The 17,180-nt window shown below is 39.8% G+C and overlaps 1 protein-coding gene across 2 annotated transcripts in view; it reads left to right on the top strand.

Annotated features, from left to right (window-relative positions):
- The window catches only part of LOC144533095 (dihydropyrimidinase-related protein 5-like), a 30,135-nt gene extending 16,578 nt beyond the window's left edge, over positions 1-13,557 (top strand). The window contains exons 4-15 of one of the 2 annotated variants that reach the window (XR_013503399.1): positions 4,244-4,402; positions 6,297-6,476; positions 6,734-6,802; positions 7,385-7,429; positions 7,509-7,584; positions 7,681-7,837; positions 7,957-8,098; positions 8,495-8,637; positions 8,754-8,961; positions 10,417-10,594; positions 10,687-11,715; positions 13,237-13,557. Coding sequence is in view for 1 of the 2 variants with exons in the window: in XM_078274236.1 (XP_078130362.1) it covers positions 4,244-4,402; positions 6,297-6,476; positions 6,734-6,802; positions 7,385-7,429; positions 7,509-7,584; positions 7,681-7,837; positions 7,957-8,098; positions 8,495-8,637; positions 8,754-8,961; positions 10,417-10,594; positions 10,687-10,772 (1,443 nt within the window). In the remaining variant the exon portion in view is untranslated. Of the gene's footprint in view, positions 1-4,243; positions 4,403-6,296; positions 6,477-6,733; positions 6,803-7,384; positions 7,430-7,508; positions 7,585-7,680; positions 7,838-7,956; positions 8,099-8,494; positions 8,638-8,753; positions 8,962-10,416; positions 10,595-10,686 lie in introns of both variants that reach the window. The other variant, XM_078274236.1, reaches the window with a different exon arrangement.
- The last annotated feature ends 3,623 nt before the right edge of the window (positions 13,558-17,180 follow it).

The raw sequence follows: 17,180 nt of genomic DNA, 5'->3' as shown, positions 1-17,180 counted from the left end.
TTTTCAGGGGATTATCCTCACAGTTGGGGTTGGGTGTCTTTAATAGAGTGGGGGATTCATAATAAAACACTGTTTGGGGTTTATGTGTCACCATCCACTTTAGCTGTGGTGTCAATGATCTGTAATATGTTTAAGGAGCCATCTAGATGTCTTGTGAAATCCTACTTATATGATAATATTTTACAGGATTATTTGGATTTTTTCCATCTTGACTTCAAATATAAAATGCTGTTGGTATGATTAAAATGTGTCTGGTCACAAACCTGAAATGATCGATTTGGGCTAAAAGAATAGCTGAGGTTGTTAATATTGAAATGTCTAAAACTGCATGATAGATCACTAGTCTAGACTGGTTTCTACACCATGTCTTTGAAATGATGGTTTCATTTTGCTCAGCAACATCGGTTACAAACAGTTTCATCAGAACAATACTGATTATGTATTACAAACTGCCTATCACTGATGATTTGGTACGTACTTGTTCTCTAGCAGATTTGTAATGTAGAACAGTCTAAATTTAGATGTTTATTTGGTGTATTAAAATATGCAGCCTTAAAAGAAGAAACAGGACAAAGATGAAAGATATTTCACCCTGCAGACAGTTTCTTTTTTCCAGCTTGGCAGAGTAAAGCCTGCTGCTGGCCTCCACAACCCTCACACTGATGAAAATACAAGATGATAATGTTCAGTATACTCTACATACACATATGGTTTGATGAAGAAGCACAAACCAGGACTTTTCTCCCTTTAGCTCTTCTCTTACACTGTTTCTTTCTCTTTTTCTGCTCACACAATCCCTTTTTTGAGAAGTGTACTGGCAGTAAATCTTAATTAAGGCCATGCAGACAGTATAAATCCCACAATCCCCAGCTGTGTCCTTGTCCCCTGATATCTCTCTCTCTCTCGCTCTCTCTCTCTCTCGCTCTCTCTCTCGATGCACACACACATGCAGAGACCTTCGATGCTGACTCTGCAGATGATTCTGACTTGTTACTATGGTAATTGGAAACCTGATAGCTCATTGGCTGGTGGAGCTGTCACTCATGCATCAGTGTGACCATGCATCAGGCCCCTTCCCTGTCTGTGACTTGTCTAGACACACCTGTTTTCCTGTTTTTTATGTGAGCTGAAGATAAATTAAAGAAAGTCTGTAGGGACTGGGCATGTTACAGAAGCAATGTTATTACCTCTCTCTGTCCATTTCCTATTTCACAAATGATTGTTGCCTGTTTTCCCATCACTCCTCAGTGCAATATCCCTGTTAGAAGATATTGAATGGGTGACTGTTGGTGCAATTTTGGATGGAGAAAGGAGGAAGAGGAGGAGGAAGAGGAGGAAGAGGATGGGACATGCGACAGGCATGGCTGAGCAGTATTTGTTGTCATGGCTACACAAAAGTGCATTTACCATTCAGCCAACTGAGACGAGTCACTGCAGACCACTCCCTTTACTTCACTACTTTGTCTTCCAGCCTTCCTCTCATTCTTTTCTTTCTCCTCTCTAACATTCTCCCTTTCTTCATCAGTCCTTTCACATCCTCTTGTTTTTCTTTTCATATCTCCTGTTTGTCTTTTCCAATTTGCTGCTTTCTTGGAATTGTTTTGAAAAGCAGAAACATTAAGATTGGTTTGTTTTGGAAGAAGTAGCTAGAGTTTGAATTTCTAATTTTGTAATTTATTTGTAAACCCGAAACATAGAGAGGGTTCTCTAGAGGGAGCAAATAAACAACAATAACTGAATGCAGTCAAATGGAATATGACAGGTTTTTTTTTATATTGAAACTATAATAAGAACACAGCCCTATTTCATCTTTATTAGCTGATTTTAAAACAGATGCAGACTGAACAGAATGTAGAATCACTTATCTTTCCTGGAAAGCTATGTAACCTAGACTTTAGGTGTATGCAGATAAAGATAGAGGAAAATTTGCTGGCATTGTAGAAAAAGGTAGATTTTTACACTCAATAGAACATTACTTTTTTTTATTAAGGATATTTATCAGAGTGTAAGCAGTTAAGTTTTATTTCTGTTTTATGCCAAACATTTGGCCCATTCCATATGGAACTACAAGACACCGCTATACATATACACACACAGTGGGGCAAAAAAGTATTTAGTCAGCCACCAATTGTCTATATCTATATATATAGATATACCGTGGGGCAGAAAAGCATTTAGTCAGCCACCAATTGTGCAAGTTCTCCCTCTTAAAAAGATGAGAGAGGCCTGTAATTTTCACCATAGGTACACTTCAACTATAAGAGACAAAATGAGAAAAAATCCAGAAAATCACATTGTAGGATTTTTAATGAATTTATTTGCAAATTATGGTGGAAAATAAGTATTTGGTCAATAACAAAAGTTCATCTCAGTACTTTGTTATATACCCTTTGTTGGCAATGACAGAGGTCAAACGTTTTCTGTAAGTCTTCACAAGGTTTTCACACACTGTTGCTGGTATTTTGGCCCATTCCTCCATGCGGATTTCCTCTAGAGCAGTGATGTTTTGGGGCTGTCACTGGGCAACACAGACTTTCAACTCCCTCCAAAGATTTTCTATGGGGTTGAGATCTGGAGACTGGCTAGGCCACTCCAGGACCTTGAAATGCTTCTTACGAAGCCACTCCTTCGTGCCCCGGGCGGTGTGTTTGGGATCATTGTCATGCTGAAAGACCCAGCCACGTTTCATCTTCAATGCCCTTGCTGATGGAAGGAGGTTTTCACTCAAAATCTCACGATACATGGCCCCCATTCATTCTTTCCTTTACACGGATCAGTCGTCCCTGGTCCCTTTGCAGAAAAAACAGCCCCCAAAGCATGATGTTTCCACCCCCATGCTTCACAGTAGGTATGGTGTTCTTTGGATGCAACTCAGCATTCTTTTCCCCCTCCAAACACGACGAGTTGAGTTTTTACCAAAAAGTTCTATTTTGGTTTCATCTGACCATATGACATTCTCCCAATCCTCTTCTGGATCATCCAAATGCTCTCTAGCAAACTCCAGACGGGCCTGGACATGTACTGGCTTAAGCAGGGGGACACGTCTGGCACTGCAGGATTTGAGTCCCTGGCGGCGTAGTGTGTTACTGATAGTAGCCTTTGTTACTTTGGTCCCAGCTCTCTGCAGGTCATTCACTAGGTCCCCCGTGTGATTCTGGGATTTTTGCTCACCGTTCTTGTGATCATTTTGACACCACGGGGTGAGATCTTGCGTGGAGCCCCGGATCGAGGGAGATTATTAGTGGTCTTGTATGTCTTCCATTTTCTTATAATTTTTCCCACAGTTGATTTCTTCACACCAAGCTGCTTACCTATTGCAGATTCAGTCTTCCCAGCCTGGTGCAGGTTTCTGGTGTCCTTTGACAGCTCTTTGGTCTTGGCCATAGTGGAATGTGACTGTTTGAGGTTGTGGACAGGTGTCTTTTATGCTGATAACAAGTTCAAACAGGTGCCATTAATACAGGTAACAAGTGGAGGACAGAGGAGCCTCTTAAAGAAGAAGTTACAGGTCTGTGAGAGACCTGTAACTGATCTTGCTTGTTTGTAGGTGACCAAATACTTATTTTTCCCGAGGAATTTGCAAATAACAACAATGTGATTTTCTGGATTTTTTTCTCATTTTGTCTCTCATAGTTGAAGTGTACCTCATGATGAAAATTACAGGCCTCTCTCATCTTTTTAAGTGGGAGAACTTGCACAATTGGTGGCTGACTAAATACTTTTTGCCCCACTGTATATCTATATCTATATATATATATATATATATATATATATATATATATATATATATATATCTATATATATATATATATATATATAGATATATATATATATCTATATATATAGACATATATAACAAAGACATCTTCCAGCATGTACAAAACAAACATTTTAAATAGATTTTACACTGAGCATACTGTAAGAATAAAGAAAGGAAATGCTAAAACTTAAACTAGCTAACTTAAATGTTTTGTACATTTTTAAATAGCCAAGTCAGTCTTTGTGCATCATCTGTGTTTAAAAACAAAACAATTTACACAACAAGTAACAGGAAGACTTTATAATGATGAGAAAACAGTTCATAAGGAAGGACTATTGCTTATTGTCACCAGGACAAACAGTGTCTGTGTGCTTCACAGTGGAATCATTGTTGTCGCCTCTAATCAGTCTTGTTTCTCTTTGTCTACCTCCCATTTTCTGTCTCCCTCCTTCCATTCCATCCTTCCTTCCTCACCTCACCCAGGCCGCACTGATGGGTGGTACCACCATGGTGATGGCTCTGGCCCTGCCTGAACAACACTGCTCCCTGCTGGACGCCTACGAGAAGTGCCGAGCTCTGGCCGACGCCAAGGCATGCTGCGACTACGCTTTGCATGTCGGGGTGACTTGGTGGGGGCCGAAGGTAAGGCCCAAAGAGGTGTCAACATGTAAGGTGTACCAGGACCAGTGAACAGCATAGAAACACTGTATCTTTATCTTTTATAAACAGATCAGGTTCAGGTTCGATTACTTTATTGGTACCCGTAGGTAAACTAGGTTTACAGGCTAATAGGCAGGACATCCTTAAAACTTTGTAGACCGCCACATAACATGCAACACACAAAATATTAAAACCTATAAAACAGACAGTAGAACATGGATAAAAAACAGTACATGACCACATTGACTCGTGCAGTTATATGTAGAAATTCTACAGCTAGTACATGACCAAGGTGCTTGTGCGTTGTGTGCAAGTCATTTTACAGTTTGTTTAACAGAATGACTACAAAACTGTTGACAAAACTGTTTTTAAATCTTGTAGTTCTGCAACCAGGGACTATTTAGCCTCCGTCCAGAGGGGAGATACTGGAATTCCCTATTCAAAGGCTGTACGGGTGTAGGCTATCTTCTAAGATGGCCATAGCTATCCGCTGTAGTTGTTTAGCATACGCATATCGTTCTTTCCTGAGTTGCTCCTTAAGGTTTTATTCTCACTGAATGAAAAGTAAAGCAGCCAAACCATTTTCATTTATGGGTGAAATGTGTACTGACCTAGATTAAACCTTACATGAAATAGGTTAACACACATGCTCACTGGGCACATTAGGCAGATTCTATGAGTCAACGTGCCTCATTCAGCCTGTGGCTTCAATAGCTGTGCTGGATCATCTGCTGACTTTGTGCATGTGCCACATCTGATTAGATATAGTAAAATGTAAAATCTTTATTTTTTATTTATATCTTTATTTATTCTTTATTTTTAACTTAATACATACTGTATAAATATACTTATACTTATATTGTTTGTACCTATACTTATATTGTTTAATATTCAATCTAAAGAATGTGTGACGTGCACCAACAACACCAAAACAAATTCCTTGTATGTGTTAAAAAACGTACTTGGCAATAAAACCCTTTCTGATTCTGATTTTGATGTTTAACGCCAGATTGTCTAAAATCTATCTGTTAACATCCTTGTAATACTACGATGTAATGGCAACTATGGCTGCAACTAATAATTAGTGGCATAGTCAATCAATCTGGTAGTTATTCTCGATTAACTGATCAGTTATGTGGTGTATTAAATGTCAGAAAATGTATTAAAAATGCCTATTCCAAATTCCCAGAGCCCAAAATTATGTTTTCAAATGTCTTATTTTGTAAGCTCTGCATAGAGCCCCCGCAGAAGCATAAATCCCGCTTTAGTCAACACTTAATACTACTACTGTATATTATTTTAGTGATGTTATTGCAGCTATGGAAGTATATTTTATTTTCAGAATATCCCTATATCCCACAGATTTTGACAAGTGTTAGAATTAACAATAAACCAGAACTTAACATGTCCACCTGCCATCATCTGCATCATCAAGTCGGTTATATGAAGGAAGATATTACATATGCAGTACTTTTTTCATATAGCCGAAATGATTAAGTATTCACCTTTATTTTAATTTTGATGACTCCTTTTACTGCAGTATAGTTAAAGTATTTTATCTGCGAAACGCCATATAGTTCTGCCTTTTTGAGTGAATTAAATAGATTTTTCTATGTGGTGAATGTCTCTGTGGGACTTCTGATATTCACCAATGTGAAAACAATGTAATCTCATTCTGGCTCATGTCATGCCCCGTATAACAAACACACACACACACACACGCACACACACACACACACACACACACACGCACACACACACAGTTTCTAATTCCCTCCATGTCCACACTCACACTAGCTGAAGCTCTCTTCCGTCTGCCTTTGCCAATACAAACCAAAGCTTTCTCCCTGACCCCTGACCTTTGTACTGTGATCAGGTCCGTAGCGAGATGGAGACCCTGGTGAGAGAGCATGGAGTGAACTCTTTCCAGATATACATGGCATACAAAGATATGATGATGCTAAGAGACTCTGAGCTCTATCAGACGCTGCAGACCTGTAAGGACATTGGGGCCATCGCTCGCGTCCACGCTGAGAACGGAGAGCTCGTGGCAGAGGTGCGCATCAAATAACCACACGCATATTTCTCCATGTTTTCCTTTTAATACAGAGATGTTCAGCACAGTGAAAATGATTTTTTTCTTTCTGTGATGAAATTGAATTCATTGTTGAATATTTTTATGCCTGACATTAGCTATTTTGTAGACTTAAGTAATAACATTTTAGACGCTGTAAGCATCTGTATGTTAATATTGATAAAACAATTACGTAATTAATTGAACTTATGTTGAAGTGTATGTGTGTATGTTGTTAGGGTGCCAAAGAGGCTCTGGATTTGGGCATCAGTGGACCGGAGGGCATTGAGATCAGTCGACCAGAGGAGGTACATTTACATCGGAGGTTAATTCATATCGGTTAATTCTTTTTTTTTCATATAGATATTGTCCTGCTAAAGTTATGTGAACAGGAAGAAGATTGGAATTTCTGCACTTTGTTCCTTTTTGTATCCTTAAAATGTTGATAATAAAACATTTGTGAATTTAAGAGTATTAAAGTTATTGTTTTCATCACAATGACAATTAGGATGGGAAATGGAAGCCTGATTTTGACAAAACTTGAAAGGATGATGAGTTCTGCTGCTCAATTTGACATTTAAAAACAGTGACATGCTGGATGGAAATGCTATTATTAAAGGTAAAAATGCTCATTTTGAAAGGAATCAACCATTTAAAATTAATTTGAAAGGTGATACACGAAGATCCAGCTTTCCTTACTAATTGGTCTACAGTGAAATGTACTGTATCATTCCCATAAGGATGAATGAGCTGAACATGACCACACCCATATTGTAGTTTCTTTGGATAGAAGGTCGTGATAAAGAAAATATAAATAAATAAATACAAACCAACACTATGAATGTCTAATGAGAACTAATAAGAACAAATCGTTGTCTTATTTTCTACAGCTGGAGTCTGAGGCTACTCACAGAGCTGTCACTATCGCTAACAGGGTAAACAGACGCATAACCAGATTTTATTATTCTGTCTGTGTGCTGGTATGTCACTGATTAAATGTATGCCTGATTGCAGGCTCACTGCCCGATCTACCTGGTGAATGTGTCCAGTATTTCTGCTGGAGACATGATTGCTGCTGCTAAGATGCAAGGTGAGAAAGATATGACAGTGGTGATGACATAAAGAAGATGAAGATGATCTTCTTGTAACAAACTACTTTTGTTTTTTTTCTGTTCTGTCTCGGCAGGTAAGGTGGTCCACGCAGAGACCACAGTAGCTCACGCTGTGCTGAACGGGATGCACTATTACCACCAGGACTGGGCTCACGCTGCCGCCCACGTCATCATCCCTCCTCTCCGTCTCGACCCCAACACACCTACCTACCTCATGGGCCTGCTGGGCAAGTATGTGCTCAGTACAGACATAAGTGTGCCCCTAAAAGTACTGACATCAAGGATTTTTATCATACAGGTCAATGATTAGTGATAATTTAGATTTGTAACAATGCATATCCTGTTTCTAGTGACTCTCTGAGTGTCGTAGCATCAGAGCACCGTCCATTTAGCACCAAGCAGAGAGCTTTGGGCAAGGAGGACTTCACAAAGATCCCTCATGGAATGTCTGGAGTCCAGGACAGGATGAGTGTCATTTGGGAGAGGGGAGTGGTACGTACACATACACATACGAACCTGCAGTCAAGTTTATATGTGTTATAATGCATGTATCTTAGTGACAGTAACAGGAAGAAACCATGTCCATCGCCTTAGCTTTTGTTGCAGAGCAGCATCTTCAACTACTTTCACAATATGATATTATAGTGAGGAAAAAAAGTCATATTAAAACAGCTTTGGAAACAAATGTGTAGGTTGTGATTTTATAAAGCAATATGCACAACAACTACAGACAACTATGGAAATATTCAGGTTTGATGCTTTAGAATAGAAGAATAGAATGCCTTTTATTGTCACTATACACATGTACAACAAGATTAAAATTACAATAATAAGTGTCGGTGCTGCCAGTGTTATCCGTGTCCATTTTCAATACATTAATGCCTGCAGGTTACGGGAAAAATGGATGAGAATCGTTTTGTGGCAGTGACGAGCTCTAACGCTGCAAAGATCTACAACCTGTATCCACGCAAGGGTCGTATCATCCCCGGGGCTGATGCTGATTTGGTGGTCTGGGACCCGGATGCAACGAGGTACGCAGTTATATTTACAAGATGAAGATGTGGCTCTCAAACACAGATTACTCATTTGTTGCTTGACAGAGTGCAGAACAAACACACTGGTATTAATGTTTGTTCTGTCTGCGCAGAACGATCTCTGTGAGCACTCAGGTGCAGGGCGGAGACTTCAACCTGTACGAGGGGATGCGTTGCCATGGTGTTCCCCTGGTCACCATCAGCCGAGGACGTTTGGTATGTGAGAACGGTGTGTTCATGTGTGCCGAGGGATCCGGAAAGTTCTACCCTCAGCGCACCTTCCCTGACTACCTCTACAAGAAAATGGTCCAGAGAGAAAAGGTTTGTTCGCTTTCATTCATTCCAATCATCACTTTATAAATACTGAATCAAAAGGTTTCTCAAAAAGTTAAGTAGTTCTGACGCCAGGCTTCATGTTGTGCTTTGCTGTGTCTGCTGACAGCCAACCTACTGTAAACACACCCATCATATTGTGTCTACTGCACTGATTTGACAGTCTATATAAAGGATTTAATGCTCCTGCTTTTTCTCTGTGCGCTGACACTGTTTTTCTGCTGCTGCTGCTGCTGCTGCTGCTGCTGTCTGCTAAAAACTCCACCCAACCTCTGCAGGGTTTCTGCTCTGTTTTAGCTTAACTGATGGTTTACACTGCTAACTTTATGGGAATTACTTTTGTATTCTTTCTGCATTTCATGTATGTCATATATCAAGTTATTTATATATCCCCCAATTACACATGTATCTCATCCCATGGTTTTTGTACTTAGGGCTTGAATAATTTATCACTGTTTATAATAGTGAAATTCCAAATTTTAAAGTACACGCTGTAGTTACCTTTTACTTTTTACTTAAAATGCTCTGAGCTGTGCTCACTGTTAGAGGTAGCCTGGTTGACACCAGTCTGGGGAAGGTTCATTCACAGCCCATTTCCAAAGGGGCATCACCAACGGACGCCGCTCAAATGCCTCTGGGCGCAATTGGATAGTCCTTCAACCAATCAGACCAACGATCCGGGTGATGTAGCAGCTACAGCAGCATCAACGGGTTGCTGCGCTTCGGTGGCCGTCATTTTGAATGTAAACAAGAAGCTGCTCGCCGTTGCTGCGCTATCGTCATCGTGTAAAGCCCGCCTCAACGGTTGTGATTGGTGCCTCAATTTGGAAAAATTGGGAATGGGCTTGAATGGGCTCTTGGCCAGACTGACTTGCAGAGCAAATCTCAAATTTTCCGGAAGTTCGTCCGGGTTTTCCCAGGCTATTTTAGATGGCCATGTTTAAAGTAATCCCTGGATATTTCACAACAGAAATGCAACATATTTGGATGCATAAAGACAGACTATCTGGATCACCTTAAACTGGTCTGCTCCTTCTTTAGATATTTAAATATGGATATTTTTCAGTCAGAAACTGTAAAAGCCAAAAACTACTTTAGTCTACTCTAGAAGATGCTCCTTAAGATCAGAACCATAACGGCCAGGTCAAATAAACATGTTGTCATCCCCATTTGCAACTCACAATGAGAGTTATTAATAGGACTATTTTTTATATTTATAGTACTTATTGTATCTTTACTTAATATCCTCTTTAGCCAAGAACACCAGATGATAATGTTTTTATTCACATTCTTTCATGAAGAGGTTTAATTTTTGAACCAATTTCAGCTGAACTTCTGATGACGACTAGCATTAGAAATGGTTTAAAAATCCCAAGCATCCCAAGCCTGTATCTATGTGTGTACAGTATTTACTCTTAACCGTTCACCTCCTCCCTGTTTCAGACTCAGACTTATAAAAGGGTTGACAGGGATCCCTACTGTGGTGATGTGGCCAAGGTGGCAAACACTATGAAGAAGGAGCTCGGTTTGGGCCACATAGACGGAGAGGCGTCCAACAAAGCCTGTCCTCGCGCGCACCAGGGAGTCCGAGACCTCCACGAGTCCTCCTTTAGCCTCTCAGGTAGGCTGGTATCAAGCTAATAACATTGCGGTTGTTTTGTAAAAAACCTTCATAACTGTTTTGGTGATTTGGTCGTTATGTTCTTCTCTCAGGTTCTCAGGTCGATGACCACATCCCCAAGAGGTCCTCGGCCCGGATCCTGGCCCCTCCTGGCGGTCGCTCAAGTGGTATCTGGTAATCGCTGCTGCCGGAGCTTCACCCGTCCGAGCCTCCTTGTTTTGTATTATTCTGCGCAACCAGGAAAACTGCACTGATTTTCAATCACAGGACTAAAGTAAAGAGAGGAAAATGAATTGAAGCACACTGATGATCAGTGATTTGCCAAAGTGACTTTTACAAATTTAATTTGTGTCTTAATTGGAGTGACTGACCTGAGTAATAACACGAGAGTGAAGGGCTACCTATGAATTTAAAATGTTTTGCCAAATTCAAGCTGATCATACTAACATTGACAAAGTCTGCTCATTACCACCCTGCTCGTATCCCGCGAAGAAATGCAAACTAAACAAGCTGTGAAAGCTCAAAACCAGTACAGTTTTTGATGGTTTAAACTGAAGTAATGTCGACTGAATTATTTAAAAAATAGTGGAACTGGATTCAGTGAAATATCTATTATACCCCTGTCATACACACACACACACACACACACACATATCCAGTACACTGTAGACACCATAGCTTTAGGCTCATATGAAGATGTGTGTGGATTCTGTTTGTGATTAAACACCCACTGTGCTCGGCTTCCTGCAGCACCGTGGGTTCCTCTAACAGTGTTTTTATTTCCAATGGGTGAACTGTGCTGTGTGGTGATGACATCCAACTGCTTCAAACACTGTGTGATTTTACAGCTACACTCTCTAAATAGAGTCAGACCTGACCCTATCCATCCTTATATTTTCACTGCCTCTGACTGAAACAACACATATTCCAGAAACATCCTGCCTCACCTGCAATAGCGCAGGGTCTATAGACTGAGTTACAGAATTATACAACCTGTGGCCTGCTCTGGGATTATAACTAATCTAAATGTAGTCCTTTCTGTCGTGGAAGCGTGGTATTTATAGACCTTGCCAAGTACTACTGTAGAAGACTGAAGAGAAGTCGGTTTCTTGAAGGGAAGAGTAAGTGATTTAAGGTTTACAGTGGGGATAACAAGAAGGAAAAGCTTTCTGTTTCTTTGCTGCTGATGATACAGAACACAAGAATAATGCTTTGATTGGTGCCTTCTCATACACTGGAGAGATCACTTAGAGCTTTCTGAGTGAAAACAGGAGCTGCTAAAAAACACCAGGGGCCTCATTTGTCAAAATGTGCATAAAACAAGCGTAAATCCGTGCGTAATAGATTTCCCATAGGCATAAGAAAGATTTAATTAAATTTAAAATGAGCATGAACAGGCTCATTTACATAAAGAAAAAGTTATGTATCCTCAATAACAGCTCCACGAAGCGTTTGAGTGTCTTTCTGCTTATTGTTGTGCTTTTACAGCCCACAGCTTTACTGTTTTCACTGTTTACGGTTCACTCTCGTTGCTCTGTTTCCTAAACTCACCGTATGTACACAGAGCCCTTCCAGCTCCAATCGACAGACGGACGGACAAAGTTAGCAACTAGCCAGTGAAGAAAGTGGAATATTGAGCAGCTAAGGAGATGAAGAGGAGTTTTCCCTAATGACCTGGTGGAGGCCGAAACAGTGTTAAAAGGAGAGTGAAAATAGGACTTAGATTAACCATTAATGCAGCTTTAATGACAGACTATTGACTATTTGAAAAATTTAGCAACTAAGAAAGAAAAGGACAAACATCAGAGACACTGGGGTTGAGATATGGCTAAATAAGGTTCAACAAAACCAGAAGGTTTCAAGTGGCTTGTCCATAAGACCTTCATTTAAGAGCAACAACATTGTTTAATGGTTTAATGGTTTAATTTAAGTATGCTTACATTTGCACAGTTTACGTACAAAATTGTCCGTATGCACAGTTGATAAATGAGGCCCCAGATTGCGCATAGAGGGCCCCGAAAAGTTACCGTAATAAATGACATAATGTTGGGTTTCAGTAGTAGTATTTTGAAAGTAAACTTCCTGTTTGTAGGAAAATACAAGGGATTTATTGTTGTAAGAGCAGTGACTCTCCACAGAGCAGGACGATTGAGTTGCACAGTCTGAAGAAAACCACTGATCCTTCACTTCCTGATGATGTCTCATTCCTGCCTATCAGTATATTTATACACTACCGGTCAAAAGTTTGGGGTCACTTAGAAATTTCCATTCCATAAAAGTATTCTCGACTGTTGTAGAAAGAAGTGGCTGATCTTTAATGCAATATCTACATTGCCCATTATCAGCAACCATTCATCCAATGTTCCAAAGGCACATTCTGTTTACTAATCTGATATCATTTTAAAAGGCTATCTGAGAAAACATTGGAGAATCCTTTTGCTATTATGTAAGCACATAATGTAATCTGAAAACTGCTGCCCTGGTTAAAAAACAATGCAACTGATCTCAGCTGGTATTCTGTCTATAATAGAGTGGAATGGAAATTTCTAAGTGACCCCAAACTTTTGACCAGTAGTGTACATGATCACGTCTTCTTGTCTGTGAACTATATATTTAGGATGTTTGTTTGTTTTGTTTTTTAGCTGAAAGAGTAAATGTGCCAATGTGAATCACCTGTGCAACACCCACACCCATGCATGAAGAGCACCCCATAGAGACGAAGGAGTTAAATCTCTCCACAGGCTCACAACAACTGGTGCTGTTTTTTTACTATTGCCTACAACAACGTTATTTAATTGTTGGATGGTTTTGTTGTTTTGAAGGCACTGTGACTGGTTGTGTGTTTGTAGATTCTTGTTGTGTTGGACAGTGAACCTGTTGAATCTGTAAGTGGCTGCTTGTTTCTTACCACATGATAACAGCAAAAATAAAATGATAAGAAAAATATCAACTTGATTCTTTCTGTGTCACTTTTTTGTTCCTAAAATCCCTCAAAAGGTTTGTGGTCACAGTTTTAATATGTTAAAAAAAATGAAGTACCGGTAATTGATTAACACGTAATAGAAAAATCACAATAAGACGATATGAAACTCTTCATCTAGAGGGAAAATGTTTTGCACAAGAGGCTCTGTATACATACTAACATACATGCTGGCCTATATGTACTACAATATGCATACTAAAATAAAAAGAGTGAAATGAAAAAATTAGTAGAAAATGTAAAAGAGATGTGCAGCACAAATGAGGATGCAGCTGCAACACATGAATGAATGAAAGTAGAGGGTAGCAATGACATTACAAGCATTGAAAGGTGCATCTGCATGAGAAGCCTTGGCTCCCTGATAAAAAAAGTAGAGATTAAGTAACAAAATAACTCATTACAAGGCAAAAATCCTTGCAAAGCATAGTAAAATAAATACATAACAATAAAGTTGTATCTGTGGTAGCCTGCTGTGCTGAACCATATGACCTGAATATAAAGCTGACGTTAAACATACACTGAAATACATTGAACTACTTAAGTAAGTAAAAGTACCTCAAAATAACAGATTACAAATGACAAAAGTACAGTACTTGAGTAAATTTACTTAGTTACTTTACAGTCAAAAGTGTCCGGTATACCCGCTGCAGCCGCCTAGTTGTGCACCAATGTGACGTAATTTTTTTTTTGCAATTTCTACGGACTAGAAGAAGAAAAGGTAAACAACGGCAGAACTGGCAGCAGCCTTGACGTCAATGTTTTGATTTGATTCAATGACCTACTGCGTCGGATCAAGCCTTTCATTCACCATAAAAGAACTCATCTTAACCCAGTACGTTTACAAGAGAGACTTGCAGTCACACTGAGAGTCCTGGCATCCGGTTACCCTCAAACTTGTCCATGCCTCCTGTTTCTGCTTTGTCGCATGCCACTGAAAAAAATAGAGTGGTGCCCGACCTCTGGTCGCGGACTCAAAATCCTGGCGCACCAGCGAGATCTTCGTCATTTTGACGTCACATTGGCGCGCAGCAGGTCGGATACGGCGACTGTAAAAAGGCCAATACACATCCAAATACTGTGAAGTGACAGCTAACTCATTTATAGACTCAATCAACAATTGTAAAGTTATTTCCGCAGAGGGATGCATGGGATTATAACATCTCCAATGATGAGGTTTTAAAAGCGATTGATAGTCTTAAAAATAATAAAAGTCCAGGGTGTGATGGTATAACCTCTGAGTTCTATAAAATGTTTGACAAAGAAATGTCCCCCTTTTTGCTAAATGTTTTCTCAGAAAGCATTCATAGTGAAGCTCTTACAACAAGTATGACTCAAGGTATCATCACCCTGATTCCAAAACCAAATAAAGATATGAAAATTTAGAGAACTGGCGTCCGATCACACTGCTAAATAATGATTATAAAGTGTTGGCTATCATATTTGCTAATAGATTGAAATACGTTCTGGACTCTATCATAGATGAGTCACAATCTGGATTCATGAGGAAACGTCATATTGCTAACAATGTTAGACTGATTTTGGATGTGCTAGACTATAACGATCTTATCAATGATAATAGTTTTCTCATGTTTCTTAATTTCTATAAAGCTTTTGACTCTCTTGAAAATGGCTTTATTTTGAAAGCTCTTGATAAGTTTGGTTTTGGTCACTTTTTTTTGTAAAACTATTAGAACCCTGTATAAGAATGGCAATATTGCAGTAAAATTAAATCTTGGTACATCCCCAAGGTTTAATGTGTCTCGTGGGATTAAGCAAGGTTTCCCTATCTCACCCTATTGTTCCTAATAGCTTCTCAACTCCTGGCTCTTCATATTTCAAGCAGTGCCTTACAAGGACTCTTAATTGCGGATAGGCAGATTATAATCAGTCAACTTGCTGATGACACCACACTCTTCCTGAAGGACGCCTCCCAAATTCCTCTATCAGTAGAATTAATTAAAGGTTTCTCGAAAGATTCTGGTCTTCACTTGAACTTAAAAAAGTGTGAACTTATGGCTATAAAAGATCGCTTGGTGCCCTCTATACATAACATCCCTGTAAGAGATCAGGGGCCTGTACTACGAATCAAGATCAACATGCCCTGGATTTATTTCAGTTACCCGGCTTCACCTAACCTAACAATCGCGGTAATAAGCTGTGTCACGACGGTGGTTAACAACTAGTTCAATCAACCCAGAGTTTCCCAATCCAGCGACACGCGCGTTCACATAAAAGAGGCGGTGTTTGCACAGCATGACCAATCGCAAACATCTACCAGAGCCGCATATTTTACATAAGAAGAGCAAACTATAATTCTACATAAATATGAAGAACACAGACACAGTTTTACAGGCAAAACGCAATACAGTCGCTGCTTCCTAAAACAGGAGGAAAGCTGGCAAAAAATAGCCAACGCTGTAAATGCGTAAATCACAACGCTTATTAAAGGTCCCATGACATGGTGCTCTTTGGATACTTTTATATAGACCTTTCGTGGTCGCCTAATACTGTATCTGAAGTCTCTTTTATATAGGCCTTAGTGGTCTCCTAATACTGTATCTGAAGTCTCTTTTATATAGACCTTAGTGGTCCCCTAATACTGTATCTGGAGTCTCTTTTATATAGGCCTTAGTGGTCCCCTAATACTGTATCTGAAGTCTCTTTTATATAGGCCTTAGTGGTCTCCTAATACTGTATCTGAAGTCTCTTTTATATAGACCTTAGTGGTCCCCTAATACTGTATCTGGAGTCTCTTTTATATAGGCCTTAGTGGTCCCCTAATACTGTATCTGAAGTCTCTTTTATATAGACCTTAGTGGTCCCCTAATACTGTATCTGAAGTCTCTTTTATATAGGCCTTAGTGGTCCCCTAATACTGTATCTGAAGTCTCTTTTATATAGACCTTAGTGGTCCCCCTAATACTGTATCTGAAGTCTCTTTTATATAGACCTTAGTGGTCCCCTAATACTGTATCTGAAGTCTCTTTTATATAGACCTTAGTGGTCCCCTAATACTGTATCTGAAGTCTCTTTTATATAGACCTTAGTGGTCCCCTAATACTGTATCTGAAGTCTCTTTTATATAGACCTTAGTGGTCCCCTAATACTGTATCTGAAGTCTCTTTTTATATAGGCCTTAGTGGTCCCCTAATACTGTATCTGAAGTCTCTTTTATATAGGCCTTAGTGGTCCCCTAATACTGTATCTGAAGTCTCTTTTATATAGACCTTAGTGGTCCCCTAATACTGTATCTGAAATCTCTTTCCCGAAATTCAGCCTTGGAGCAGAATTACAGCCACTAGAGCCAGTCCCACAATGAGCTTTCCTTAGGATGTGCCATTTCTGTGTCTGTAGCTATTGAGGAGGAGAGGGGGGGGCAAGGTGGAGAGTGGGGGTGTAGCCTTGACCAACTGCCACTTTGCTCATTTGAAAGCCATGATGTCTCTCTCTCTCTCTCTCTCTCTCTCTCATGGGCGGGCCAAATTCTCTGGGCGGGCAAAGCAGAGAAAGGGGAGGTAACCTTCCTCCTTATGAGCTCATAAGGAGCAAGATTCCAGATCGGCCCATCTGAGCTTTCATTTTCTCAAAGGCAGAGCAGGATACCCA

This window comes from Sander vitreus, chromosome 18, assembly GCF_031162955.1.
Source record: "Sander vitreus isolate 19-12246 chromosome 18, sanVit1, whole genome shotgun sequence".
Taxonomy (NCBI): Eukaryota; Metazoa; Chordata; class Actinopteri; order Perciformes; family Percidae; genus Sander; species Sander vitreus.
This window is presented reverse-complemented; position numbering and strand designations above follow the sequence as displayed.